Source organism: Podarcis cretensis (assembly GCF_951804945.1).
Source record: "Podarcis cretensis genome assembly, chromosome: 17".
Classification (NCBI taxonomy): domain Eukaryota; kingdom Metazoa; phylum Chordata; class Lepidosauria; order Squamata; family Lacertidae; genus Podarcis; species Podarcis cretensis.
In genome coordinates, this window is record NC_137187.1 from 13101073 (window position 1) to 13128364 (window position 27292).

Sequence of the window (27292 nt, forward strand, 5' to 3'; positions counted from 1 at the left end):
TATTTTTATGTAGTTTTGCAACCTAAAAAATTGTATTTTTCAGATCGGGCCATGGCTTCATCAAGTAGACAAAAAGTGCTATCAGGTATGGAGAAGCGAGACCAAACCAGCGGAAAAACACCACACACACTCGCGCGCTCAGCAACAGAACACCCGCGCATGCGCTCTCCACTGCGCGCCCCACCCTCCCTCCTTCCCTTCCCGGCGCCGCTCGCCACTGCGCATGCGAGGGCAAGGCGGCGGCGGCGTCGCCGTCGTCCTGGGCGTGGCGCGCTCTGACGCCCGCCCTCAGGCTGCTGGGGTCGCGCGGCTGCCGCTATTAGTAGCCCTGCGCGCCTCTCCCGCGAAGCATTCGCCGTCAGGGCTCAGGGAGGCGGGTCGGCCTTCGTCCTTTCGCTGCTCCCCCGCCCTTTAAACCCCTGGGAGTAGCTCCTGCTCGTCCGCACCATGGAGGCGCAGAAGGTGAGCGGGTTTGAGGGGCTGGTCATGGTGGGCGTCGTCGTCGTCTTGTGCAGGAGCTATTCCCACCGCTCTGGTTTGTGAGGGGAAAGAGGCGCCTTTTCCCCTCAGGAGGAGAAAGGGGGGACTCCCCACCCCGCGAGTGTCTGGAGGAGTCTCTCAGACGAGTGTGGTGGATATCTCCCCCCCCCCCCCGTTTTTTGTTTTTACGCGGAACCCCTGACGCGCGCAAAATGCTCGTGGGAACGCGGCATTCACGGGTGGCTTGCAAAAACAATGGAATTGCAATGGTTGTTGCTGCCTGCGAGCATATACGCGCGCTCACGCCCCAGCAATGCAAGCTGCCGGGCTTCCTTGTCGTTGCACCTTGCAGGCTAAGTAAGCAAGCCCCGGGGATGGTGTCCGAGGCGGGCGGATTGTGCATGCAGGGAAAGGGGAGGGTGTGAATGAGTGGCTTGCCGGGTTGCCTCTGTCTTGTTAGCCCTCTTCCCCCCCCCCACCCGCTTTCTTCTGCGGCTTTCCCACGCCTTTCGGGGACCCTATTTTATCCTCCTTGACCTGAAATGCGGGGAACCACCTCTTTTAAAAGCCGTTTGTTTTGAACCCTGCAAATGTGGCGTTTCCCTGCACAGCAGTACCCTTTTCCTCTTTCTTCCTTTCTTTCTTTCTCTCTCTCTCCCCCCCCCCCACTTCTTTGTGTTTGGTTTTTTTTTGTTTTTTGGCTTAACAAAGAGTTCCGGTGATTACAACAGCTTGCTCAGCGTTTTTGTGGCTTTTCAGTTGATCCCAATAAAAGGTATGATGTCAACTGTTTTCCCTTCTTGCTACCGTTATGTTCAGCGTGCTAGCTAATAGGGATTCATAGGATTGCGGTGCTAGACTGCCATCCTAAATCCATTGACTACATAGTAGGCCGTGCTGAATTTACTCTTGAGTAAACACGCTTGGACTACCAAGTATGTGTGCGCTTGAACACAGTAAGGTTTCTGAGTTAGGTTGCCAATCTCCTCCTCCTCCTCCTGCCTGTCTCTTCTTCTTAAAAAACTGAAGAGTGATGCAAAGTTTTTCTTGCACTAAACAAGGAGAAAATAATTACGCATTATAACTTGCAAAAAGTATTCAAATAAAGTTGGGTTAGGATTCTCAAAATACGCATCTGTGTCAGTACATATGAATCATAAAACATTTGTCAACAGTGTCACTTTTTTTACTTACTCCACACTGAGTTTACTAACATGCATGAGCAATTTAAATGGAACTGCTTATTAGCTAAGATGACTTAATTATTTTAGTGGAATATCATTTTATTCTTGGTGGGTTTCCCAGTTTCATGGAGCAGCACATAGGAAGTACATTTGTAATACTTCCATGTGATTTAAGTAAACCTCTGAGGTTCATTTTTTAAATACAACCTTTTGGGTAGTTGGTGACAATGGAAGCGAAGGACTAATCAGTCACTATTTGTCAGTTTAATTTGTTTTTGTTTTTTTTTTAAAAGCAGCATAGAAATATTTCACGTATGACTGCAATCCTGTACTCACTACCTGGAAGTAAACTCAGTGGAACAGGATTCTGAGTTGGCATGCATAGGACTGAACTGTAATTTGACCTGTTATTTTAATATACTGGGTAAGAAAATGAGCCACGAGATATGAAGTACTGGTTCTAATTTCACTTCTCGCATGAATTAATTTATGACCTTAAAACAGAAGTAGCTAATGTGTTGCCCTCTAGATGTTGTTGAACTACAACTCCCATCATTCCTGATCATCAGATGTGTTGACTGAGTCTGATTAGTTGTATTCCAAAACATTTGCAGGGGCCGGTATTGACAACCCCTGCCTTAAAGTACTTATTAAACACTTTTTAATATTAAATAGGACTTTCTCTAATTTCCCAAGCATTCTACTCATGTGTTCTGTCCTACAGTAAGGGCCATTCACCTTGCATTTCATTTAAACCATTGGCAAGAAATGCAGACTGTAGCTGTATTGAGGCTGTGTAACCAAAACATTCATATTTGGATGCGTGACTTGAAATCTGTGGGTTAACAAGGTATTGTAAACTTAAACCCAGAATGTTGGGTTTGCACTGAAAATTGGCTGTAACCTCATTACAGATAAATCTTCTCAAACATACAGCGTATAATGAGGATAACATTCTTATTTGGGGGTAAATGAATCCCAAGTAGGACATCTGTACTCGAAACAGCTGGCTGTCTCTTTATTGAATAGAATTTTAGTTTACTTTTTAGGGTAAAAGTCCTCACAAAGGAAATCACAGCACACTTTAAAATACAAAACAGACCTTAAAAACAGTAAAAATTCAATACATGAAACATTAAAACAACAAATAGTTATATTGGAATAGCAGCAGATACAGCCTCAGGTAAAAGCATACAGGGTGAACTAACATTAACCAAAGGCAGACCAGAATGAATATCCTTAAAAGGTCAGCAAAGTGGGGCTATGTAGACTTCTGGTGAAAGGACACACCAAAGGGTTACAAGTGTTTAGGGCAGATTATTTAAGCAGTGTTTTAAAGCACATAACTAAATATGTATTGTCTTGCAATTGATCTATCTGAGCCACTCTGGGAGCCTTTTAGCTGAAGAGGAGGGTAAGAATTTTCAAATGTTAAAGTGAATTTTGGTGGCTGGAAAAATGGGTGCTTGACATCCTCTCTATTCCCACATCGGTTTGCTCTGTAGTATGAACAACTACTCTAAATTTATTTGCATTCTATTTGTACTACAGGGATTTGCTTCGTAGTAAGAACTTAATATATGCTGCTTGAAGTTCATTGGAAAGAGTAAGTGGATGTAGACTGGATTGGCAGGGGGATGACTCCTGAAACATCTAATTGTCTAATTTTGTTCAGTTCTGAACCATTCAGTTCTGAGATGCTTTACTCTGCCTCTTCAAGAAGGAAAGGGGGAAGTAGGGGAAAGAGCAGTTAGATATGTCAATAACCTTTCTGGTAAATGAATCTGCTTATGTTGCCTTCAACCATCTGACATCATAGGCTGGGGAATATATGTGGATCACTTCATAACCTACCAAATGAATATTTAGACAGTTCACCTGAAACCTCTAATACTGGATTCTTCCTAATACTTGCTCAACTATACAGCACTGGCTTAATTTTTTTCTCGTGATTGATCATGATTGTGCATCCAGTAGAGTAATTGTGGGGTTGGCTACTCTACCTTGTACACAGGAGAAAACACTACATCTCAAAGTGGCACCATCCTTTTAAAGTCATAGAAAAAGGTTAAGATTCCTGTGCTGCTAGGCTCTGTATAGGATGCTGTTTCCTTTCTACCAATGATGTAACACTTAACCACACATCATAGTAGATCTTGTAGTGATTATGTATTTAAATAAAACATGTTTCCTAGCTGTTGCTGTGTTTGGCCAACAAAGAGTGCAATATGCACAGAGTGTGCAGAATTTATGGTTATTGTCTTAGATCAAGAGGTGGAAGAGAGCCCGATACTTTGGGATAAAGAAAAATACTCAATTGCTAATCCATTTATACTGGATACATCATCAAACTGTAATTTAGAAAGGAATGAACTATTTGTATGATAGTACATTAAATGTCTATCCTGATTCCCTTTGACCCAGAGGCTTTATGAGACAAATAACTATATATAGCTGTGTGGGGTAGATTTTGTGAGAGTTGAGTTGCACAGTGAAGGAGACCATTGCATATATAATCCTACAAAATCTTCTTAAATCTCATGTTTATATGTGAATATACTGACCTGATAAAGTAGGACAATGTGCTAGGCAACAGAAGAAACTCCTATTAATAATTCAGTATAAAGCAAGTTGAGCAAGGTTAAATGTGTGCATCTAGAGGAAGAAATATGCTACCATCAGACCACCGGAAGAGGATGTAACTTGGGAATTGCCCAGGTAAAAGCATAGTTAAATCAAGTGAGTTGCTGTCTGATACTAGCTGCATGACTTTCTATACTGTAAAAGTATTAGTTGTTTCTGTATTCCAGTTAATGTGGAAATTGGCTACAACTCTAGTTTTTTGTTCTGAAGTGATCATGAATATATGGATTAATTTTAAGCCTTGGTTAATATTTAGTATGAATAATTAGAATTAGAACCTAGTCTGGTCCTATGTACAGAGGTTGATGTCTGGTTTTTCTAATGAATTTCTTGGTTCTCTTACTAGCATAATGCATGAGTAGTAGTAGATTCATCCAGAGGTAATCACTTTCTTCTCAAACTGTCAAGAGGGAACTGGACAACCTTACCTTGTGGCTTCTTGTATTTAGAACACATAACTTCAGTGCTAATCTAGCTAGTAAAATATTGCTGGATCTATTTAAGACAGGGGTGTCAAACTCAAATTCATCGGGGGCCGCATCAGCAGTTTGGTCACCCTCAAAGGGCCGGTTGTATCTATAGGACTCAACATGCGCTCAATATAAAAACAAGTGGAGGTTTCCTGAATGCATGTAAAGTGGAGGTTTCCTGTGTAGAATGGCCGGCGCCGCTAGAGGGTAGACGTTCTCTGGCTTGTAGGCTGCCGCGCATGCGCTGAAGAGGCGGCTTTCTTGTGTCAAAAAAAAAAAAGAATAAAAGGTGAAGGCTGGCGGCGGCTACACGGGCCACATGACGAGGTCTGGCGGGCCGGATTTGGCCCGCGGGCCTTGTGTTTGACACCCGTGATTTAAGAGAATAAGAACAATATGCCTATAATGGTGTACGTTTTGTTATAAAAAATTGTATTACTACATGTATGAAAATGACAAATTACCACGCTTGCTGCTTAAGTAGCACTTAACTGTAGGGTTTTCATCTGTTTTACACAGTAAACCAGCACTGAAATGTAAAAGTTGTTCTTCATTGTCTGTACTTTCATTTGATGAAGTTCATCTTCTAACTTAAGCTTCATTCTCAAACCTTGTTTAGGGTGAGACAGTTGGTAAATGAAAATAACACAACATGGTATGTTTGTATTTTAGGAGTTGACTGTGCAATGAACTGTCTTGGCACCTTTCAAATAGAAATCTTTGCCCTCAAATTAGCTATTGCTTCTCTGTATATGGATATAAAACTATTTCTATGTTGTAAGACTAAATGGGTTCTAATAAATCCAAATAAGAACAGATGAGCGTGTTCTGACTTGTACAAACTGACAGTTATGCTTATAGGAACTAAGGCTTAACCTAAGAGGTATATAATATCACTTAGATCACCTGGGGAAATTGTGCTAGTGGTTCTGCACTCTGTAGGATATAATATGCCAGTGACCCAAAAATGGCCATCTTCCACAGTTGCGGAATTCCCTTGTCTCCAACATACATGCAGCAACAACTGTCAGTTGCTTCAGAAGTCTTGTAAAAGCACATTGGGTTGCTCCAGGCTTTCCCTGACGCTTAATATTGGTCCCTGTCTTTCTTTGTTTGAATTCACTGACTTCTTGCTTTTGTGTTTGTATGCCTTTATATTACTAGTTATGTGCCACATTTGTTCTAATAATACATTTTTGTGTTCTACAGTGCTTAGAGATTTTTAAAATATTAAGGAGTTTATCAATGCTTTTAAATTAAAAAAGGTCTTAACTGAATCATTTGCAAAAAACAAACAAGTCAATAACTCTGAATAGTATTGGTTCCAATTACACCTGACTATGGTAGCTATTAAGCCACTTGCTATTAAACATGCAAGTCTGTCTGACCTCACCAGTGTTGCTGCGTTGAAGTAAACAGTTTTTGACATTGTTGTTTTTGTTAAACATTACAAACAATAAATGTAACCAAATGAAATTATTTCAGTTACAGGCTTGTATAGTGCAAAAGCACAGTACAGAAGCAAGAAGGGTATATACACCAAGGTAATATGACCTTGCATATATTAATTAAATGTACTCTTCTAATTCTAGGAAGCTCTGCAGAGGATTATCTCCACATTGGCCCACAAAAATGATGAAATCCAAAACTTCATTGAAACTCTAAATCACACTTTAAAAGGTGTACAGGTAGGTTGTAGAGCTCATTACGTTCAAAGCTGAAAGGGCTTCTCTAAACAGTGTCGTTTTCTTTAATACTGCAGTTGCAAACCATATAGGCCAAGGGCCAAACCTAGATAATGGCTGTGCAAGTCATGTGAGTTTATTCATGGGTACACATCCTTATTCTCTGAAGCCAGGTCTGTTTCTTTCTCTCTCTCTCTCTCTCTCTCTCTCTCTCTCTCTCTCTGTGTGTGTGTGTGTGTGTGTGTGTGTATATGAATGAAAATGTGTCAAAATAATTCAATAATACTGCTAAGTCAAGCTGTTTTTGGACTACAACTCCCATCATCCCTAACCACTGGTCCTGCTAGCTAGGGATGATGGGTGTTGTAGTTCAACAACAGCCAGGGACCCGTGTGATAGTGATTTCTTTGGGCCAGGATGACTAAAGAAAAAGGGCAAGCCTGTGAATATTACTATATGTATTGATAATGATCTGCAGTATCCTTTATTATATTAAGGAAATGGAAGTACGCTACTGTGATAAGAACAAGGTTCTGTGATGCTTATTACATTTTATAGTTTGTGCTGAAGAAATAGACAAAATCTGACAGCACAACTCATAACTGAAATTTTGTTTACAGGCTAATTCTTCCAATGTAATTGCTGAGTTGGATGAGGAGTTTGATGGCTTATATGCAATACTCGACGAGATGAAGGAGAGCATGTCAACTAGTATCAAGCAAGAACAAGCTCATAAAACCCAAGAACTTCAGGTAATTAGGTTTCTGATGATTTTGTAGTAGAACTCTCAAGCTCTGTTAGGATAGGGAAATGTGGGCTAATTAAATTAGTAGACTGTCACTTAATTAGCTTTGCACGCAGCACAAGTTTGCTTTCTAAAACACTTTAAATTCTGTAAGCTTCTGCAAACATTTCACTCGCTTTGCACTTGTCGTAACCTTCTCTGTGGTACTTCTGTAAAAGTAGGTTGTGTTTTGAATGTTGACATGCAAATGACCACACAACCCCTCTCAGTTCTTTGGAATTCCTGGAGCACTCTTGAGTGAGTGAGGATTACTTCACGTGCCTTGGTGCATGCCTCTTCCTATTAGACTCCTGGAGTTTTTATTTCTGCCAACAAGCGCAGAGAGCAAACTTAAAAATTGACTTTCAGTTTTGGCCCTGTGTTCCCTGCATGAAAGACTTGTCAGCTACATGTAGGCAGCAGGAATGTGTAACTCTTGTTTCTTTAGTTGCTGGGCTACAATACAGGACTCTGAATTCAAGCTTTGTGGCAGACTTAAAAAATGAAGAAAAATGCTAGCTAATAGGCATAGTGTACAGAATGCTTTCTGTTTGAATGTACATGGTTTATACACATATTTTTAACATCTCAATCAAATTATTTTGGCTGATGCCGCATTATCCTTGAAGGAAAATACAGCAATGACCAAAGCTGCCAACAACACTAAGTTGCCAATATTAGATTGCATAAAGCCTTTCTCTGTACCAAACGTGCTTAAAACCCCTTTGTCAGCACATTAATTAAATGAAATAGAAGCCAGTAGGCTTGGATAGCTTGCACAGTTCAGTTTTCATATATGAAAAGCAGTTACACTTTCCAGACTTCTGATTAGCACTTATGCTTTAAGAGTTTGATATGAGACTTAAATTGATTGCATCCAGTTCTGTTCTTTGAGTTGAGTTTTACACATGTAACTTATCCAGGGAGGCAGTTATCTTCAGTCTGCTCCGTGTAATGTTTAATTTTTGGAGCAAATTGATTCAGATGCTTAGTTGCCTAGATTTCCTTAACTATTTTTATTTGTCTTACTAAAATATTCATTTCCCATGTTTCAATAAAATATGTGACAAACCACAAAAGGCAGAAAACAAAACAAACTGCTTAGAACTTTTTGGAAAAAGCATATTGGAGTCCAGTATTTTCCTGCAATAGTGGTTAAACAAAACTGTCCCAAGGCTGTCCAGAAAGGACACTCTTCAGTTTTTTACAGGGAGCAGCATTGCTCTAATATATAGGCTGGGCAGAAAGTGAGGAAAGGAGGTTTCCCTAATGTCTCCAACTTATTTTTCAATGGATTCAGAGATTTATCGACACAGGGCTGGAAGTCTAAGTATGGCCAGCAGATGGAAGTACAGAATGGAATTAGTAAATGTGAGATTAATTTGGGCTGCTCTTGCTCCTCATGTCTACAGCTTCACTGTGTGTGTAAAACAGTATTGGAAACATGGCATCTGACTTCTCTTTGTAATCCTGGCAATCTGTGAGGCCTCATACCAAAGGAGAACTGGAATGTGCTTGTACTAGCTAAGAATCATCGAATATTAGAATTGGAAGGGACCACAAGGGTCATTTAGTCCCGCCCATTGCAATGCAGAAATCTTTTGCCCAACGTAGGGCTCAAACCCACAACCCTGAGTCTAATGCTCTTCCAACTGAATTATCCGAGCTGTTCTTGGTAGAGCACAATTTTTCATGGTTTGCAAGTAGCCACAGTTGTGTTTTCATGGCTGTGTTAGTCACCATAGCTGATTCTTTCACCCTGTTCCTTGAAAGAATTATACCTCCTTCTGACAGCTTAAAGCTTATCACACAGTAAAACGTGCTAAATGTATACAAAGTTAGTTAGTTCAACTTGATCATGGAATTTTGGTATAATTCAGAATCTTGGTGTACCAGATGCTGTCAAATAACTTCACCTCTTAAATCACTGGTGCACATGTGGCTTTTGACAATACAGATACAGCAGCTGACCTGTCTCTCCAGCGATGAATATACAGTATTTGAAATATTAAAACACACCAACAGCATCTGGTTAGATCAGGGCAGTCTCAACAAACATGAGCCGTAAGAAGACTTTGACACAGAATTCATAGGCCACACTGAATTAAATTTCCACATTGTAAATTAAAATGTTTGTGATACATTTAATATTATTTAATATACACGGTTACTATATTTAATTAAATTTATCAGTAGTATATTAAATATAATCCCTAAAATTCTTAAACAAGTTTAATGCACAAACAGATTTATGCACTTTCGGTAACAATGCATGACACTCCCCCTCCCCAAGCTTTCAATATGATTTTTCTTGAATGTTGCCAAGGGCACCAAAAAAGTCCTCGTGGGCCGTGAGTTGGACCACCCTGGGTTAGATAGTAAAATGTCTGGTAATCTCACCATGCAATACAGTAAGCAAGGAAAGAGAACTCTGCTTCATGAATTGCCAAGACTCAGGTAGTTGGAAACCTTGTTTGTCAATACTGTACTGTTGTATTGAGCAACATGACATGGAACCTTAATACTGTATGCCTATACTGTCACCTAATAGCCTATGACACCCCCTGAACCTTATAGTCGCGTATCCAGCATCACGTAAGGGAGTAAAGACGCTGGGATCTAAAACTGTGAAAACTCAAGAACAGGCATTCTAGAACACACTTCTTCAGAATTCTCCGGCCTACACTTGGTGCACTTCCTGGAGTAGATCACACCTTTTATTGAGCTTCACTCTTCATAGACTAAGATAAAAAGCTGTGTTACCTTGAATTTGGCGTGCCAAAGTACATAGTACTCAGCCGGGAGTGTCTTTTTATGTTCATACATTTATGGGGTGGGTGGGGAATAAACCTGTGTGGGTGTACAATTGATTGCAGAGGGGGCTGAGTTCCGCAGAGAGAACTCTGTCTTATTTTCCTCTGCCAGAAAGGTTTTCTCCCCCAATACTGCATGTTCGGGTTTTTTTATTGTGTTTCATGCTAATATCTTTTTGTTTACACTCTACACTAAATACGCCAAGGATTGAACTTGAGACCTTCTTTAGCATGTGTTCCATAAGGGCCTCATCCATTTGCCAGTAATGGGCATCTGGAATTTTTTTTGGGGTGGAGAGAAGATAGCCCTGTGCTCTCTTAATAACTTCTGTATGGACTGGCTTACTGAACAGCTTTCTGTTATGTTCCTAGAATCAACTTAGCCAATGTAGTAATGCCCTGGAGAACTCTGAAGAACTGTTGGAATTTGCTGCTCGTTCACTGGACATAAAGGACCCTGAGGAATTTTCAAAGGTATAAAAGTGTTCTGACATGAAGAAAAGGAGAGATGCTATTTAATTGCATGCCGTTTGCCTGCAACTACTTATACATTGTGTAGTAAACATTGTGGAGGACTTATTGTGGAGCTGATTAGAATCTCTGGAGTGATCAACATTACCTTCTGAGCATTTCAAGTACATGTATTCAGACTACCCCAGGATAATAGTACTATTCTGATTACTGGTTTTGTAATCAGTAGGTAGTAGTTTTCATGAATGAAATGAGAACTATAGGGTGTGTTTGAGGAGTGGGAGGAGAAGTTATATTGTACAGTGGTACCTTTGTTTATGAACTTCATCCGTTCTGGAAGTCCATTCTTACACCAAAAACATTCTTAAACCGAGACACGCTTTCCCCAATGAGGCTTCCTTCCACCAGTCGGCTTCCGTTCAAAAACCTATTTCTGGTTTTGCAGAGTGTGTTGCCCAAATCGTTCGTTAACAGGACTGTTCTTAGACCGAGGTACGACTGTACAGCCAAAAGTGCTTTGCTTGTGGAACTGTTTAGTTGGATACTGCCTATAGGCTAACACCCATAGAAGCTGAATTGGTCTGTGCAATTATAGTTCAGAGTGTTTTAAGAGTGCTCAGTTGCTAAAAAAAATTAACAGGAAAATTAAGATGACATAATGCTTGCATAATTTTATTAGGTACCTGCAGAGAATTACGTTTGTTCATTCACATACTTGATAGAAAATTTACACACAGCAAGCATGTTGTGCTCAATATTAGTAGGTCATCAGTATTGTCTCTGCTATATGGTTGGATCCGGAGAAACACTGGTAGAAGGGAGTGACTTTTTTTGCCACAAACCTTCCCAGCAGCCCTCTGCCTACCCTACCAGGATCAGGGAACCTTCATGAATGGAGTGGGCTTGGGGGGAGGAGGAAACCCCCAAATTAGGCAGAGCCACCTTCTGTGACTGTGTTCTCTATTCTTGGAAGGTGCCTCTGCCTGATATTTCTGATGGTTCTCAAAACAGCAGAATCTTCTGACCTTAGGGAGAGGGCCCCTTCTGGCATTTCTGTAGATCCAGCTAATAAAATGATTGACTAACTGCTAAATGGGAATATAGTAGGCAAAATAATCTACTTTTAGAAACACAAACTTGGCAATGCATTAAGTTGCCTCTGTGTGTTAAATAGATTTATTACGTTGGCTTTGCCAGTCAGTGCATCATGCCTCCAGCTGATGTGCATTAGCAATGCTACATTGACTCCGAACCATGTTCCTTGTACATTGGTTGGAAAGGAAGCTGAATGATCCAATCAAGGGCAGGCAATGCTTAAACTGATATATGAAAGAATTCCAAATGATCCATCAAAATCTGAATTTGTTCTGCTCTTTTGTTGAAGGGCTGCATTTGAACTTTGTTTTTATACTTTTAACAAGCTCATCTGAAATTGTTTGCGTTATTTCCCTGGAAATTAAACCCAAGGCGAAAACAGAATTATGAAACTTGCTCCTCAGGTTCTGTTTGTTCACCATTAATGCCTATCCTAGTTTTTGACTAGGGCTAGCTGATGCTACACTGTTTCATCACAGTTCCTTTCCATTTGTTACACTGTTTCCCCTGGACTTCATCCAGGTTCCTTGTTCTCAGTTCTTGGATTGTTTCCACCTTGCTATGCCCGACAACAAATCCTAATTATTGGATTTTTTTGCCCTATGTTTTTGTGCCTGCCAAACAGCCATAGATACAAAATAGCTTGGATTTGTAAACTTTTTTAATACATGTCTGCATGTTTGAAAAGTTGCTTTTCAGCCTTTTCTGTACTAGCAAGTTATTTGTGGACTATGACCAAATCATACTTGCCTGCTGTAACAAGGTTAATTTGGCTCTCAAATAATTCTCAGGGTAGCCATTTCATACTGAGATTTTCTGAAGCAATTCTGAAAATCACCTGGGTTGAATTGAGGGATAGGGTAGCTCAGAGAGAAAAGGATTGCTGTTGCTTTTGTGGTCAGAGTAAAGACTTATCATGAAAGCGGACTTTATATACCTTTCAATGGTCATGTATAATTGCTACTCTTCAGCCTTACCTTGTGACTATCAAAGTAAATGGTGAATAAATTTGCCATGAAAGATACTGCACTACGTATAACTGCTGAGGTAGCAGACACACAATGCTTGTTGCAGAAGACTGCATTCCCTTCCAGCTAAATTCATTATAGTAATCTCTGCTTTGATCTAACAACTTTTAATTATTTATGCAATAAGCAACTTAAGCAACCATTCTGGGTGGTTGCAGGGGGACTTTGCTTAGAATATCTGCTTCTGGTTTTGTAACTTGCATTTTAAGATGGTCTAGTTGGGAGATAGGAGAGGAAAACATTGTGGAAGCATTTTCATTCATGGTGCAGATAGCATTGAGTTTGAGATGCAGGAAGCAACAGCTTCCCTAATTTGAAGTTAGTGATCTTGGGCAAGTTGTTGTGGTTCACAGTATCTCAGATGACAGGTGAGGATGTTTTATTTTCTGTTTTGTTCCGATTGGTCATCTTATCACCTAAGACACTGTTTGTGGTGATAACATATAAAATCTTAATACATAGTCTTTTCCTGTGTTCAGTACATAAGGAATGAAGATAAAAATGTTTGCAAAGTACCCCCGTGCCATGAAAGGGACCGCAGATCAAAATTTAAAACTCTTTAATTTTTGTTGGCAAACAGAGATGGCAATGTCCTAATTTCTACTGTATTTGTGATAGTTGTAATAGCAAACAACTTTTAAACGTATATGAAGCTGATGTTTTAGTTTCTTAATTCGGATTCTATGTTGTGTCACTTACTTGTTATACTATTTTGAAACATTAATTATCTGTGGGCCAGACAAGAAACCCTATCTAGCCAGGCCAGAGCATGTTCACTAGAGTATAAGAATTTGGGGTGCATTCCAGTATTTCTTGCCACCGATAACAACATTTTGTTGCCTAGGGCCAGTTGAATGATAAAACTCGCTGAATTCAAAAATTGCTTTGATCAAGGCGGTTTGTGGAAAGATATTGTGCTTAATATTCATGGAGGAGTATGGTGGAAATGGTTCAACTCTGGCACAAATCTAACACTTACTCACTACCTAATTGCTGACATGCCCAACGAAACACTCAAATGTCACTTGGCCCGATCACATTAAAAATAGAGCACAGAGATTTGATGACAGTGTCATACGGAATTAGTTTAGCGTGGCTTGTTGAAATTCCTTTTTATTTTTTTGCTTGTTGCTGAATTTCTAATAGCTTTGTATTAACAATGGCTTATGAGGCAGGTCTTCAGTGGTAAAATTCTGAGTTGGTTTTTGAAACCGAGCTGGACATCTGTGAGATTGATAACTCTAACTCTTTCTTGCATGTTACTGCAGATGAAACTTGCATGAAACTATTAATTACCTTCTCTCTCTTCTTCCTGATGCACCTCAAGGCTGCCAGACAGATCAAGGATAGGTACAGTACCAACTTATTTGTTTCTGTTCCTAGTCTTCCATAATTGTCGTTGAAGATTCTGGCTAAGTAATTCTTAACAGTTTTCACTTAAGATTCATGCAACTAAAATATTAAATTAAGTTTTGCATGCTGATAGGACAACACTGCTGTGTTTTGGCTTTACACTTCCTTCTCCCTGTGTGGTGTGTGAAATTTCATTCAGCGACAAAAGAACACAGGCACATTTTTAAACAAATGTGTTTGGAAGGGGAAAAAATGATACTTAATGCTGATCCCTTAAAATAGGTGCCATTTCAAATTTAATTTGGAAGTGGCACAGGAGGCCAATGTTGGTTTGATATGGTATGTAGGCCTCACTTATGGGATATCATAACTTGTTAAGGCAACATAATTTGAGCTGGATTTTAGTTAAACAGCATGGTTACTAGAAAAATCAGAAAATGGTACACTTGTCCCTTATCTGTTCCCAAAACCATTGAAACACGTTCACATATGTATAGTTGGAATTTGGTGCCGCCCCCAAACATCCAAAGTGCAGAAATGTAAAACTTTTCAGTTTTAACTTGTAATGCTCACCTTTGTTATTATTCTAATACCTCAGGCTAAGAATAGAGAAAGATAGGCTACATGTAAGACATAATACTTCCATGTCATACACCTGAATTATGCTCAGATTTGGGCAGGGACTGAGAAGACTTCCAGTGGCACTCAAGAACATTTCTCAGCTTTTGCTTAATAGACACTTCACTTACTATTGTGTTATACCAAGACTCCCTGCTCTTTCATATGCTCACTTTTATGTTTAAGCTTTATCATCTATGGACTCCTCTTTCTGAAACGAGTCTTTACTATTAAGGGCCAAGCCAGGCATTGGTTACTAGGAGCATGCTGCCAAGAAAACACCAGCTGATGATAGTCAACCTTATGTTAACGGGTTAGAGGCATTGTGTGCAACTTGACCATCACATTGAGCCCTTCATGCCTCTTTAGAGTGGGGTCCTGGAAACTTGCCAAGTTGCTGCTCATAGCATCAGCAGGCGTCCAGAAGTTATAAGCCTTGTGAAGCTTCCACAGAGTGGTTTTGAATGAAGCCGGGTGCCTGGGAGTGTTGCCAGTTACTCCCGATATAGGCTTGATTTCCGACACTCTATCCTTAAGATGTTGCAGGAGCAGAAGTGGATAGTTACAAAGACAAACCCTCAGCATGGTAGCTTGGGTGGCTGAGAGGTCTATGGAAAATCCCCCAGCCTGAAGCCCCTCAAAAGATTTGTTCTGACTCAACTTGTCATCAGTAGTCAATCTAAATAAAGGTTTTGGTATAGTTTGGTGAAGTGCCAAGCTCCAGTATCGGCTTCACTTTTTATCTAGACATTTTAAAACATTGAAACCCCTGTCTTCCCTGTCTGTTGTTTTTGGCTCCTGCCTGAATGATTTTTACCTGATTTCTACCCTTTAGAGTCACAATGGCTCCAGCGTTCCGCCTGTCCTTGAAACCCAAAGTGAGTGACAACATGACGCACCTGATGGTGGACTTCTCTCAAGAAAGGCATATGCTCCAGGCTCTAAAGTTTTTGCCAGGTAAAAATAAGTCTGCACAGCATTGAGCTCTTTGGAATACTGCTGCCGTGTTTCCAAAGAGGTGAGGAATAATCTTCCCTTTTGCTGTAAAGATGCCTATGGGTGAGTGTGAAATGCTCTCCTCCCACTTCCCACAGTGTATCGTTTTGTATATATTTAAAGTGAGTGTGGGACAAAGGTGAACACTCTCCTCACTTCACATCCAGATAGGACATATCGGCAAAGGGAGAGTGGCAGAGAGGTTGGTAGCTGTGTACATGACAAACAAGAAATACATTTGTAAGTTTACAGAGTTCAACAAGAGGTGGCTAGTTGGTGGACTGTATCTGGCCCTCCAAAGGTCTTTTGTGGCCCCCATGATCCCCCCCAGATTTCTTACTTTTGAAAAAAGTAAGAATATTATTTAATATTGACTACTTCTGTGATTCCCCAGCTTTGATGCTAAAAGGTTAACTATTTCTTAATTGCTTCCATAGTTCTTGTGTTTATTGTGCACCTGAAAATCCTCCCTAAGTTTGTTCCATTTAAAACTTCAAAAAAATTTTTTTTTAAAGCAGATTGTTCTGTGGGTCCTCTGCAGCGAACCAAAGGGATTTGGAACCCCCCCCCCCCGGCTGACTTCCCCAAATTTATTTTTAAGGTTCTTCAAATTTATTTTTCATTGAGTTATCATGAATAATGAACAAGAGAAGCAATTTGAAATAGGTGATGGGGGAGCCTTTTTGAAGGCAGCCTTGAAAACTTCATTTCTCAACATGACAGCTTCGACATGCAGGTGCTGGGGTCTTGTCCATAGATTATGGCAACCCTCTGCCAGAAAAGGGCTAGCCACTCTGGGTCTAAACTCATAGCTCACAGATATAATACTGGAGCTTACTTAAGCTGCCCATCAGACTATTATTATTATTATTTATCTTAATTTTATTATTTATTTTTTGAATTTGTATACTGCCCTATACCTGGAGGTCTCAGGGCGGTTCAAAGAACAAAATATAAAACGACAAAATATATAACCAAAATAACAACCCAATAACCTACCCCCCCAACCCACATTTTAAAATCAAAGCAACCAAAGGCCTGGTTAAAAAGGAACGTTTTTGCCTGCCGCCTAAAGGTGTATAGGGGCATAGTGGGATCACCAGCCGAAGCTGATGGAAGGCACTCTGGGCCACTGAGACTCAGATGCTGCAAATGTATTTTTGCAGAGGTTTGGCAAGGATACAAGTTCCCCTATTTTGCACAGCCACTCCGCAAGTAGTATTTTTGTGCCTGAGTTTGCTCATGCAAGGATAATCTAAGACTTTGTATTGAAATATCAAATTAAAACTGTCAGGATTTCAAATCTGATTTTATCTTGTGGATGATTAATTGTTTGGGATCCTTTGGTATAAAGACTTTGTGCAGTTCTGAGTGTTTGCATTGGACACTAATTCTAACTGATGGCTAAAACAGCTCAGCTTTAAATGATGAAACCCAAAGTGAGTCTTCTGACATTCCTAACTTTTGACATTTCATACTGACTGTCTTGCTGACACCTCAGTCCAGAATGTCAAAATACTTATTGATTTGTGTCTTTGACAGCTTCTCATTGTTCCTGCTTCTCTTTCTCCCCCTCTCTAGCAGAAAACAAAAATATATATATCAGAAACAGACCTTTATCCACCCCGTGTTTGAATTTGAATGTAGCAAACTTCTTTTTCAGCTTTCCCAATTAAGAGAAAATAGTAATCTCTGGGATTAAATATTTAGCTAGTCTAAAAGTCTTGGGGCTTTTACCCCTGAAGAAGGGGACACTCTTACTCTGCTGTGCTATAATAGTTGTAGGGAACCTTGCTCTCTCCCTCCTCCTCCCCATCTACCTCTCCTCTTCCTCTCTGTGTGTGAGAGAGAATGAGAGGAAGATGTTGCATTCCTCACACATGGTGGCACTCAAACACCAAACCTTTAAAACTGTTTTGGGGAATGTTCCTTGGCATTGCATATTTGTTCCAGTAGCTGTTTGATCCCTTAAGCACAAGCCTTACTGGATTGCGTTTTTAAAAAAGGTCAACCTGAAACAGAAGTCAATAACTAAGGCAGGCAAAAACACTTTAAGACTCATCACAGAACGAATGCACATAGTTTAGAACTGTGCGCACACCATCCCACTGGACTTAATTCTAAATATTAATGCATAGGATCGGGCAGTACATAAAAGTGATCAGGTCAAACCTTAGCCATAGGATTTTGTTTTTAATCTTAGCTGAGTTAAGTCTGTCTTTTTGTGCTTAAGTCAGTGCTCACCCCTCTGGATCTTGCCAAGAGTACAAGATCAGTATGTAGGTGGCAGTTGGGTTTACCAGTGATCTGTTTTATTTCCTTAACAGTGCCCAGAGCTCCAGAGATAGTTCTAGCAGATTGTATTGTGGCTGACAACTCCGTAACGATTTCATGGCAAATGACAGAAGAAGACAACAAAATTGATCACTATATACTAGAATACAGGAAAACCAACTTTGATGGGCTTCCTCGAATAAAGGACGAGAGGTGCTGGGAATCTGTGGACTACATTAAGGGCACTGAATATACATTATCAGGTAATTTTATTTTTCTGTTCCCTCCAAATTGACTTGAGTTGTAACATGAGCTTCATACTTTTTCATGGGAATCTTTTAATGTCAGCTCCCCCATCTGGTTTGAAGCCTGCATTTGCAAATGTTTTGCACTCCCAGCATGATAAATGGAGATCTGATCTCATTCAGTTTCCTCCACTTCAGCTAATATTGATATAGTACTTAAATTTGTCTGTAGCTTGGGAGAAGCAGCACTTTAAAACAGTATACATATACCGTTCCTCCTTTATAGGGCTAAATTTTTTTTGTTCATTTTAATGGTAGTGGATGTCTGAAGAGCTTCTCTCTTTCAGGTCTGAGGTTTGACTCAAAATACATGAACTTCCGTGTCAGAGCTTGCAACAAGGCCGTGGCTGGGGATTATTCTGATCCAGTGACTTTAGAGACGAAAGGTAAAACTGGATAGCTAAGAACTAGGACCATATAGTGGCTTGAATATAGGAAATGCATTCTCAAATGCCATCTTGGCTATAAAATGTACAGTGTTGTTTTAGACAAGCAGCTGTGTACCTTAACGTACCTCCAGTTGTTAGGCCCAAAAGCCGATTTAAGTGAATTGAAGGAAAGGATTGAAGCAGAGGACTACAGTATTTGCACTGTCTAAAGGGCTGCTATTTAAAATTGTTGACATGGTACCAGGAGAAACACTAACCTGAGGGCACATACGCCTTCTAAACAAATTCTAGCATAGGGAGATGGCACTGATTAGAGATGGAGGTGCTAAGTAGTGCCACTCCCACTTGATAAACGGTGCAGATTATTTCATCCTAAAGCCCTTCAGTAAATAACTGCTATGATATGCAGTTGACAAAAATTTACCAATTTTAAGCCATCTGTTTAAAGCCATGCAACCATTTAACCAATTGTGAGGCACATGGTGGATTTGTTTGTGGCCCTGCAGCAGTAAAATATTTTAGCTTTCTTTGTGCTATACTTGAGCCAAAACAGTAGTGAGATTTTGTTAGCTTTCCTGGCCTGCAAGTTAGTCAGCTGCTAGGGAGGCATTAATGGCTTTCTTGCCATCTTTATGAAGTCTCAGTGCTGCAGACTGGAATATGTTGCCAAAGCAGATTCACACTGTTAGCTCACTTACTTGAGGACAGGTAAAACAACATGGCTTTTTGCTGATGTGCCTGATTCTTTCTCAGACTTTTATCCTGCTATGGCCTCATATTGGTGCATTTGATATAACAGTGAAGAGCCTGGTACCTTTTCTTCCTATCCCATGATAGAGATTGGGATCATTGTCTGTCATAAGTGTTGAAACCTTATGTTCTGTTGATTCTTAAAATGCCTCTCACCCTGTGAGTGACACAAACACATATATCACCAGTTCCACCTGAGTGGCATAATATGGCTGCATAAATATTACCAGAAGTGTTGCAAGCAGCCTCCCAGCGTATTGAATCATGCTCAGGATATTTCTTCAGAAAAGTCAAGAAGCTGCAGATTGTTTGCCCACGGATCCTATATTGCTCATCTATTTTAATGTTTATATTTTTAAAAATAGCAGGACGATTCATTGAAATGCAGAAGCGCTGCCAGTGTAGTCCAGTAGATGAGAAGTGTTCTTAATGATGTCATTGAGTGGCTTGCAAAGTGCACCACTAGTATAGGGGTCAGTTTTCCCAACCAGCTTTGGGATTTATTTTCAATTTATGACAACTTGTACATGCCTGGGTTGCATGTGAGTGTGCTAAAGATGTCATCAGCAGAGGGCTAATGCACAGATCAGTCAGATCAGTTTACTTATTCCATATGAAATTACCAGTTGTGTCTCTGTACTTGCACATTGGTGAAAGAAAAATTCTAGAAAGCTTTTAGTGGTAAATTGCTACTGTAAGGTATAAAAAAGCACTCTGAATTTTTAAGTCAGAGGACATCTTTGAAGCACTGGATTATAATCCTAGCAAGGCAAAAACAGAGTGCAAGGCAACAATCTCCATAACAATCTCCATATTTAAAAAGAACTTGGCTTGTCGGCAAATGAGCTTGCAGATTTATATTTGTAATGGGTTGTATCACCAAATGTTGCACTTCTAAAATTAGAACTATTGCCATACATTTTAGGGAGTTGCATTGCTCAGCTTCACATCTACTATCTTTGGGCATTAGGAAAACTTTCCATGTCTGCTATATAACAACTGGAACTATTCAAGCCTTTTCAACGTATGCCACTCTTAGAGCTGTACCTTATTCCCATTTTGGTGATAGGTGAGCATTTCTAGTTGACCTTCAAAACTATGCGTTTACAGTGCTCTTAGTGAGCATTTGCCTGGTAGAATCATCAAGTTCGGCATTGCTTAAACATACTGTTGACCTTTCACAGAGGAATTTCAATTCTTGTATTCTGTGAAATACTAAAGAACCGTGTCTAATGCATTCTAATTGAATAGAGTCTGTTTAGTGTGACACATATTGTTTAGCTTCCAAAAATGAAGGCAAACACAGCAACATAGCCTCAATTATTCTGCTTAGTTGGCAGTAACAAAGATTAAATTTACCCCACAACAAATTCCAGCGAGGAGCAGTGACTCAGTCTGACTGCTTTGTTGTATTAAAAACTCTGGAAGAGTTACTACCTACCTCATTGTCATTTTCTGAGTGTCAGTAAAAGCTAGAAAGCTTCTTGAATATATCTCTTGGGTAAAACGTAGCTATTTCTGTTATATTACTTCCATATATTAAGTTCTGCCTGTTACACATTTGGCTTCACCCATGAAAGATTTGATGCTAGTACTTTTTTTAATAACCTCTATCTTCTAATGCTCTGCCGATCAAATTACCATGCTTGCTTACAGTGGCATCTCTTAGTTGGCTTTGAAAATAACTTGTTGTATTCTGCCTTTAGTCATAAGAACTTTTATAAACCTATTACTTGAAGAATGCTGTGGGACAACAAGCCTACAGGCCTCCCTTTTAGCCAAGCCATGCCCATTTGCCCAGTACGTGGTGTCAATATATGATATCAGATGTGGAGCTAAGCTGAAAGGGTTTTTGCAGGGGCTGCTGATCAGCATTGCTTTGTGGGCTGTGTCTCTACCTACTCAGTTTGATTTCAAGCCTTGCAAACAAAAGCAGGTCACCTGGCATTGTGATGTCAGGTGATTGACAGATGGATCCTTGGACAGTGGGAGAGAGAACGATCTGGTCCCCTGGCTGGACCCAGCTCCCCCATCCCTGCTGTGCAGCTCTGCTGGCAAACCGACAGCCTTGACAGTTAACATAAAGAATTGCCCTACATACTGATTTCCCCCCTCCCCAGATTAAAACTGAGAACTAGGCTCTACCTTTCAGAACAAAATGCACACCCTGTCACTGTAAATTAAGGGCCAAACTGCACAGGACATTAGCTAGCATTTTCAAAAAGCATGCTCATAATTTGGAGACAAAGCAGCCAAGGGCCCCTAATCTAGAACATGCTCCAGTGCTGATTTACTGCAGAAAACAGCACTTTCCAGACTGTTCGCACCCAAGGTGCTGTTTGTAGTAGATATCAGGGGTTTTTTTTTTGGGGGGGGGGAGGCGGGTTCAGAGCAGAGTGGGAGGGAGCAATATTAATTCATGCAATCCAGATCAAAAGCAAGCAGCAGTTAGCTCAGTTGGTTAGAGTGTAGTGCTGTTAATGCCAAGGTTATGGGTTCAATTCCCATACAGGCCACGTGCATTGCAGGGGGTTAGACTAGATGACCCTTGGGAGTCCCTTCAGCTCTACGATTCTGTGGTCCTATGATGCAATATTCTGAATTAGGGCACTATGGTTGATTTTTCTCTAAAATAAAAGCAGGCAGGTGGAGTAAGCATTTAAAAAATAATAATTGGAAGTATAGCATCAGAAGTAGACTTGTCTTAGGAAGGGAACCTGGGCAGCCTATCTAAATATGTTAACTTCTTCACTCTTTGCATTCAGAAAAGGTGTGACAAACCTTTTGATCTGCATCTTTTCTCTGGGCAGCTCTTATATTTAACCTGGATGGTTCATCGTCTCATCTTAACTTGAAAGTTGAAGATTCCTATGTGGAGTGGGATTCTACAGGAGGCAAAAGCCAAGAAAACAAAATTAAAGGAAAAGAGAACAAAGGCAGGTAAGGGAAACTGAGCTCCTCCTCTGATCAAATCAAGTAACTTGTAGATGTCATATTTAAAGGCTGTTGCAGCAAATAGAAGTTTGGTCTATCAGGTAGGAAGTCTTCCTATGCAAAAGAGATTATTCATTTTGCTATAAACTTAATGAATCCATTCACACTAAACTTAATGTATTTGGCACTATAGCATACTTGCTGGTAAAGTTTTGAGGCAGCTATTGAAGAGAATAACCTTGAAACCTGTATTGGAAATGGGGAATTTCTTTTTCTGGAAAAAGTGACAGTGTTGCAAGGTAGCTCTGGTTTTGTTTTTTCCCTAACATGGGCAAATTACTAAAAACGATTACCCCTGCTGAAAAATACTAGCAGTCATATTCTTCTTAGGGTTAAGAATTTAACCCTTATGTGATTCAGTCATATGACCTATGCACAAATCATGAGCTCTCTAGAAGCATCTTTTTCTGTGTAAATTAGAGAAATGAAATTTAATTTATTTTTGTAAAAAAAATCATTTGATATATTTCTAGCAAGTTAGAAAGTCTGGCCTGCAAAAACAAAATCTGTTGGGGAGCTTTTCTGAGATGATTGTGTTGGCCTAAATAATAATTTATGTTCTCCAAATAGATTAGATTATTTAACTTCTACACCACTTAATATATTAAAAACAGCTCTTAAGTGCTGTACAAAAAAAGGAGCAGCAACAGCCAATTAAACAAAATATTACAAAATCTCAGTTACATATGAAAAGGTTACATTAGTACAAAGTTACTAACATATATGAATCAATATCAATTCATTTTCCTTCTGGCACATCCTCACTCTCATCCTGTGTCCCATTCAGCTGCTCTCTCCCCACCCAGGTTAGTGGAGTTTCCCAGAGGGTCCTGAGGATGGGGAAAGGCTCCCTCTTCACTCATGGCTCTTTCTTCACCCTCTGTCCTCTCCTCCTCCAAGGTGGATTCAAATGTTGGGGGTTTGTTGGCATACCATAAGCTTCCACAATTGCCACATACCAAAATACAGTGGTACCTTGGTTTCTCGAACTTAATCTGTTCCGGGAGTCCGTTTGACTCCTGAAACAATTCGAAAACCAAGGCACGGCTTCCATTTGGCTGTAGGGGCTTCCTGCACTCAAGCGGAAGGCGCGTCGGATGTTCGGCTTCCGGAAAATGTTCGACAACTAAGCTGTTGCATAAGTGTATTGCATAAGTGACAGGGATGTGCTCTCCTACACTATAGGAATAGTATTGTCTGGGAGCAGGTAGATGTATTCTTGTCAAGTGAGCTATTGCCAACCCCAAATACCCAGACCACTTTTTTACTTCCCAGGAAGTATTTTTCGTAAGAGGGAGGAGGAGGCTCCAGGCCTGGGAAACTTTATACATCCGTAGTCTCAGTAATAGGAACGTATTTCATGTCACCCCCACCCCAGCTGTGAACAGGGAACAGGTAACACATTAAGTTCAAGAGGTAAAAAGGCTATAAAACTCAAATAGGGCTTAATAGATTCCACACCTATTTTATGCAGCCTTCTTAAACCATTTTGGTTAAATTTCAATTTGTAAGCAAGTGGGTGTTTTCTTTTTGTAAGTCTGTGAACAGCATACAGTTATTAATAGTTATCAGAATAGTTTTGTAGTGGTTTTAAATACAAATATATATATATTTTTAAAAATAAGTCTGTGTGTAGCCACGAAGTAGCTTTTTAATTACCTATTTTTGTCTGACAGTTGCCAGATTACCCTTCTGAAGAACAATACAAGGTGACAGTGTGCCTCTTCATAGCCATAGGGTTCAGCTTTTTACTCTCCAATATTTTCCTTTCAATTCTTGCTCTCTAGAGTTAGCATGAATCAATCCAGCAGCCTTTACCAGTAGACAAGCTACTGTTTGTTGTTTAGATCCTTCTCCCCCCCTTATTTGTCAACTTTTGTATTTACCGTTCAAACTGCCTTTCTGTAAAATCACCAAGTCAGTATATAAGTTTCGACAATTTACAGAAATGAGAACCGCTAACATTAAACATAGGCAGCGCAAAATGCACCAGTTGCCAGCAAGCTAATGCCTCTGGTATTTTATGGTACACACTGGGCTGTTTCCCCAATTGTAATGGGACCATAGGCCTAGTCTGTCACTTTGTAGTCTGCAATAAATGGGGATATTTGATTCTGCCAGCACTAAACAGACATAACTGCATCCTTTAAATACAGAAATCCTTCACAATCTTTAAAGGCAGATTCTGGCTTTTTCTGACCCTGCCCTTCAGTCTTACATTCTCTGCTTTAAGTAATTTTATTTCAAGAAGGAGCGTTGAGTTTTTGCACTGCATGGTCCCAACCTCTGCAAGCAGTAGCCAATCAAGTGAGGTGGATCATTTTGCAGCATGATGCTTTGTTTTGTAGCATTACTGGAGAAGGGGACAAGGCTATTTGGTCTCCGTGTATCACCTGCAGTATAGATTTCAGCCCTTGTGTATTCTTCCCTCTGGAGATGCAGGTACTTGAGTTAGGCATACAGAATTGGAAGTTAGACTGGCTTTCCGGGCCAAGCGAGTATTTTGGCATTTTGCAATTACAATGTGTGTTTTTCTTTTGAGAATGCACGTTGTCCAAAGAACTTGCTATTTTTTGATGTTACACGAACAAATAAAACACCATAGAAATTGCATTAGTTAGTTCCACAGTGGCTTATCAAAACAAAACCAGCATGCATGTTGGCATGGCAACAGTACAATTAAACGCAGAGAATTCGGCTTGTATTGAATCATGTCTTCAAATGTACCAAATATAAAATATTATAAATGCAATTGTGTACCTGTAAAGGCTGCTAATATTAAGGACATCTTCTGGGTGAAGGGAACTTGGAGCACTTACCTGAAAAATAGCATGTCAGCATTTTGGTAGATCTGGTAGAAGCGGGAAGTTATTCTGAGTTTGTGCCTTCCTTGTATCAATTGCAGCATCTTTTGGACAAACATGCTATTTTTCTACATAACCTGGCAGCAAACCTAACGTGTTGCTTTTATGATAGAAAGCAGAAAGTAGTAGGCTTCCTAGTAACAATGTACTTGGAGTAGGGTCAAACACTGTGGTGTGTCCCCTTCCTTTCCCCCCCTGAATATATGCTTTTAATTTCTTGGCTTTGCTGTCTTTTCATGCTTTCACTTATTTCTTTTTTTCTTTTGGTAAGTAACTTTCCTTTAATACATTTCGTTTGTTCAAAGGCCTTTTCAGTGTTGCGTTTAAATGTCTTAAGAATTCACAGTAGAACTTCATTCTGAAAACAGTAAATGCTATATCTGCTCTATTCATGCCACTTCAACATTCATGCGACCAGAGGTGTGGGGAAGATGGCTAATGTATTGGGACTGGGTTTCTATCTTATTTTAAAATAACTCATTTCTAATCGGATCAATGGGACACCTCCCCCCCCCCCCAGAATTACACTTCAAGTTCACTCATTCCTACCCTGCACATATCCCTCCTAGTCTTCAGTAATAGTAGCTTTTCTGTTGTCTTAGCATGTTTTTTTCTACTGGTAGCCTCTCCTGTGCATGGCTATTTGTATGGATATAGAGACTTTAAGCATGGCTACCTGAACAGACCCCTCTAACAGCATGTGAGCCATCTGTGACCATAAATGCTTCTGTGAAACAGTCTAAAACTGGATTTTAAAAATACTAACTTGGTGCCTTTGCTTGTATGCTGTTGTAGTCATGGTTGCATACTGCAGTGCAGAACAAACTCATTTCTTGTCATCTTACAGAAGTGGAACTCCTTCCCCAAAGCGATCATCTGTTAGCTCACGTTCACCTTTGATAAGGGGCAGCAGAGATAGATTTACTGGGGAATCGTACACAGTGTTGGGTAAGGTTTTTTTAAAAATAATACTTCTAAACTATTATTATTATTATTATTAAATTTTTATTAATTATTTGTGATACAAAAAAAAACAAACAAGGAAAAGTACATATAGCACCTCCACTTTCAATTCATAAAATCTTTTTCATCTCTGTTGGAAGCCGCCCAGAGTGGCTGGGGAAACCCAGCCAGATGGGCGGGGTACAAATAAATTATTATTATTATTATTATTATTATTATTATTATTATTATTATTATTATTTTCAGTTTGTTTACATTTGGTGTGAGACACTATTTCCTTAGACATTGGGAGAAAAGAGGAAGAGGGTTGAGGAGGATAATGGTCTTTTCATTCTATTGTATAATGCAGAGTTTCTGTGGCAGCATCTCGTGGGTAGGTTCTTTATATAATTATTTGGGGGGGGGGTTATTGTCATGTTGAGAGATGGGAGGGCCCAAAGCTTGCTTGCTTATGTTTGGTTGGTTGTAGTATGGTTTGTTTGGGGGGGGGGCAGGATTGTTGTGTCCAGATTAGCCATATTAATTTGTATGCGGGGGGTAGGTCATTATCTTGTTGTGCTATATATGTGGTAAAGGGAAGCCACACCGGCGCGAAGGTGTCCTCTTTTGCTTGTCCCCATGCTAGTTTTACATTTTTTGGTTAATTTTTCTGGTAGGGCAGTTTCCCATACTTTTTGGTACCAGTGGTTTATGTTCACTCCTGATAGGGTCTGGTTATGATATTTTTAGCTGCTGAGAGTAAGTGACTTAGGAGTTCCTTGTCATGTGCATTGTGGGAAAGGGTGTTTTTTTTGGGGGGGGATAAGCTTTCTTAGTTTTTATCATTATGATCTGCACTGGAGTGGGAAACCTTTGGTCCTCTCCCCATGTTGTTGAACTACAGCTCTTGCCAACTCTTTATCAAGCACGGCTGGGGATATTGGGAGTTGTAGTTCTGCAACATCTGGAGAGCCAAAGGTTCCCTATGCCCGATTTCTACAACACCAAAAAGATTGGGGATTTTCACTGGCTAATGAAATCTCTACTCAATCAGTTATGGGTCTTATCCTTGAACAATTTGTGTTTACTCTTGAGCTCTAGGCAGCACAAGTTTATTTGGAAGTGTTCATTGTTCCTTCTCTGTTTCATTACAG

At 40.0% G+C, this 27292-nt stretch overlaps 1 protein-coding gene and 1 long non-coding RNA gene across 4 annotated transcripts in view; one reads left to right on the top strand and one right to left on the bottom strand.

Annotated features, from left to right (window-relative positions):
- The first annotated feature begins 269 nt into the window (after positions 1 to 269).
- FSD1L (fibronectin type III and SPRY domain containing 1 like) overlaps positions 270 to 27292 on the top strand; it is a 32676-nt gene continuing 5653 nt past the window's right edge. Inside the window, exons 1-11 of one of the 3 annotated variants that reach the window (XM_079959931.1) lie at positions 270 to 462; positions 6370 to 6465; positions 7083 to 7214; positions 10432 to 10533; positions 13981 to 14003; positions 15460 to 15581; positions 17948 to 18157; positions 18487 to 18585; positions 22149 to 22278; positions 24009 to 24041; positions 26044 to 26144. In XM_079959931.1, the coding sequence (XP_079816057.1) occupies positions 448 to 462; positions 6370 to 6465; positions 7083 to 7214; positions 10432 to 10533; positions 13981 to 14003; positions 15460 to 15581; positions 17948 to 18157; positions 18487 to 18585; positions 22149 to 22278; positions 24009 to 24041; positions 26044 to 26144 (1063 nt within the window). In that variant the 5' untranslated portion in view covers positions 270 to 447. The remainder of the gene's footprint in view (positions 463 to 6369; positions 6466 to 7082; positions 7215 to 10431; positions 10534 to 13980; positions 14004 to 15459; positions 15582 to 17947; positions 18158 to 18486; positions 18586 to 22148; positions 22279 to 24008; positions 24042 to 26043; positions 26145 to 27292) is intronic. The other 2 variants (XM_079959932.1, XM_079959933.1) reach the window with 2 other exon arrangements.
- LOC307206666 lies at positions 26043 to 27286 on the bottom strand. Its single transcript, XR_013834469.1, has 2 exons — positions 26415 to 27286; positions 26043 to 26287 (listed from the first exon to the last, which is right to left on the bottom strand). It is a non-coding gene; the product is annotated as an uncharacterized lncRNA (long non-coding RNA).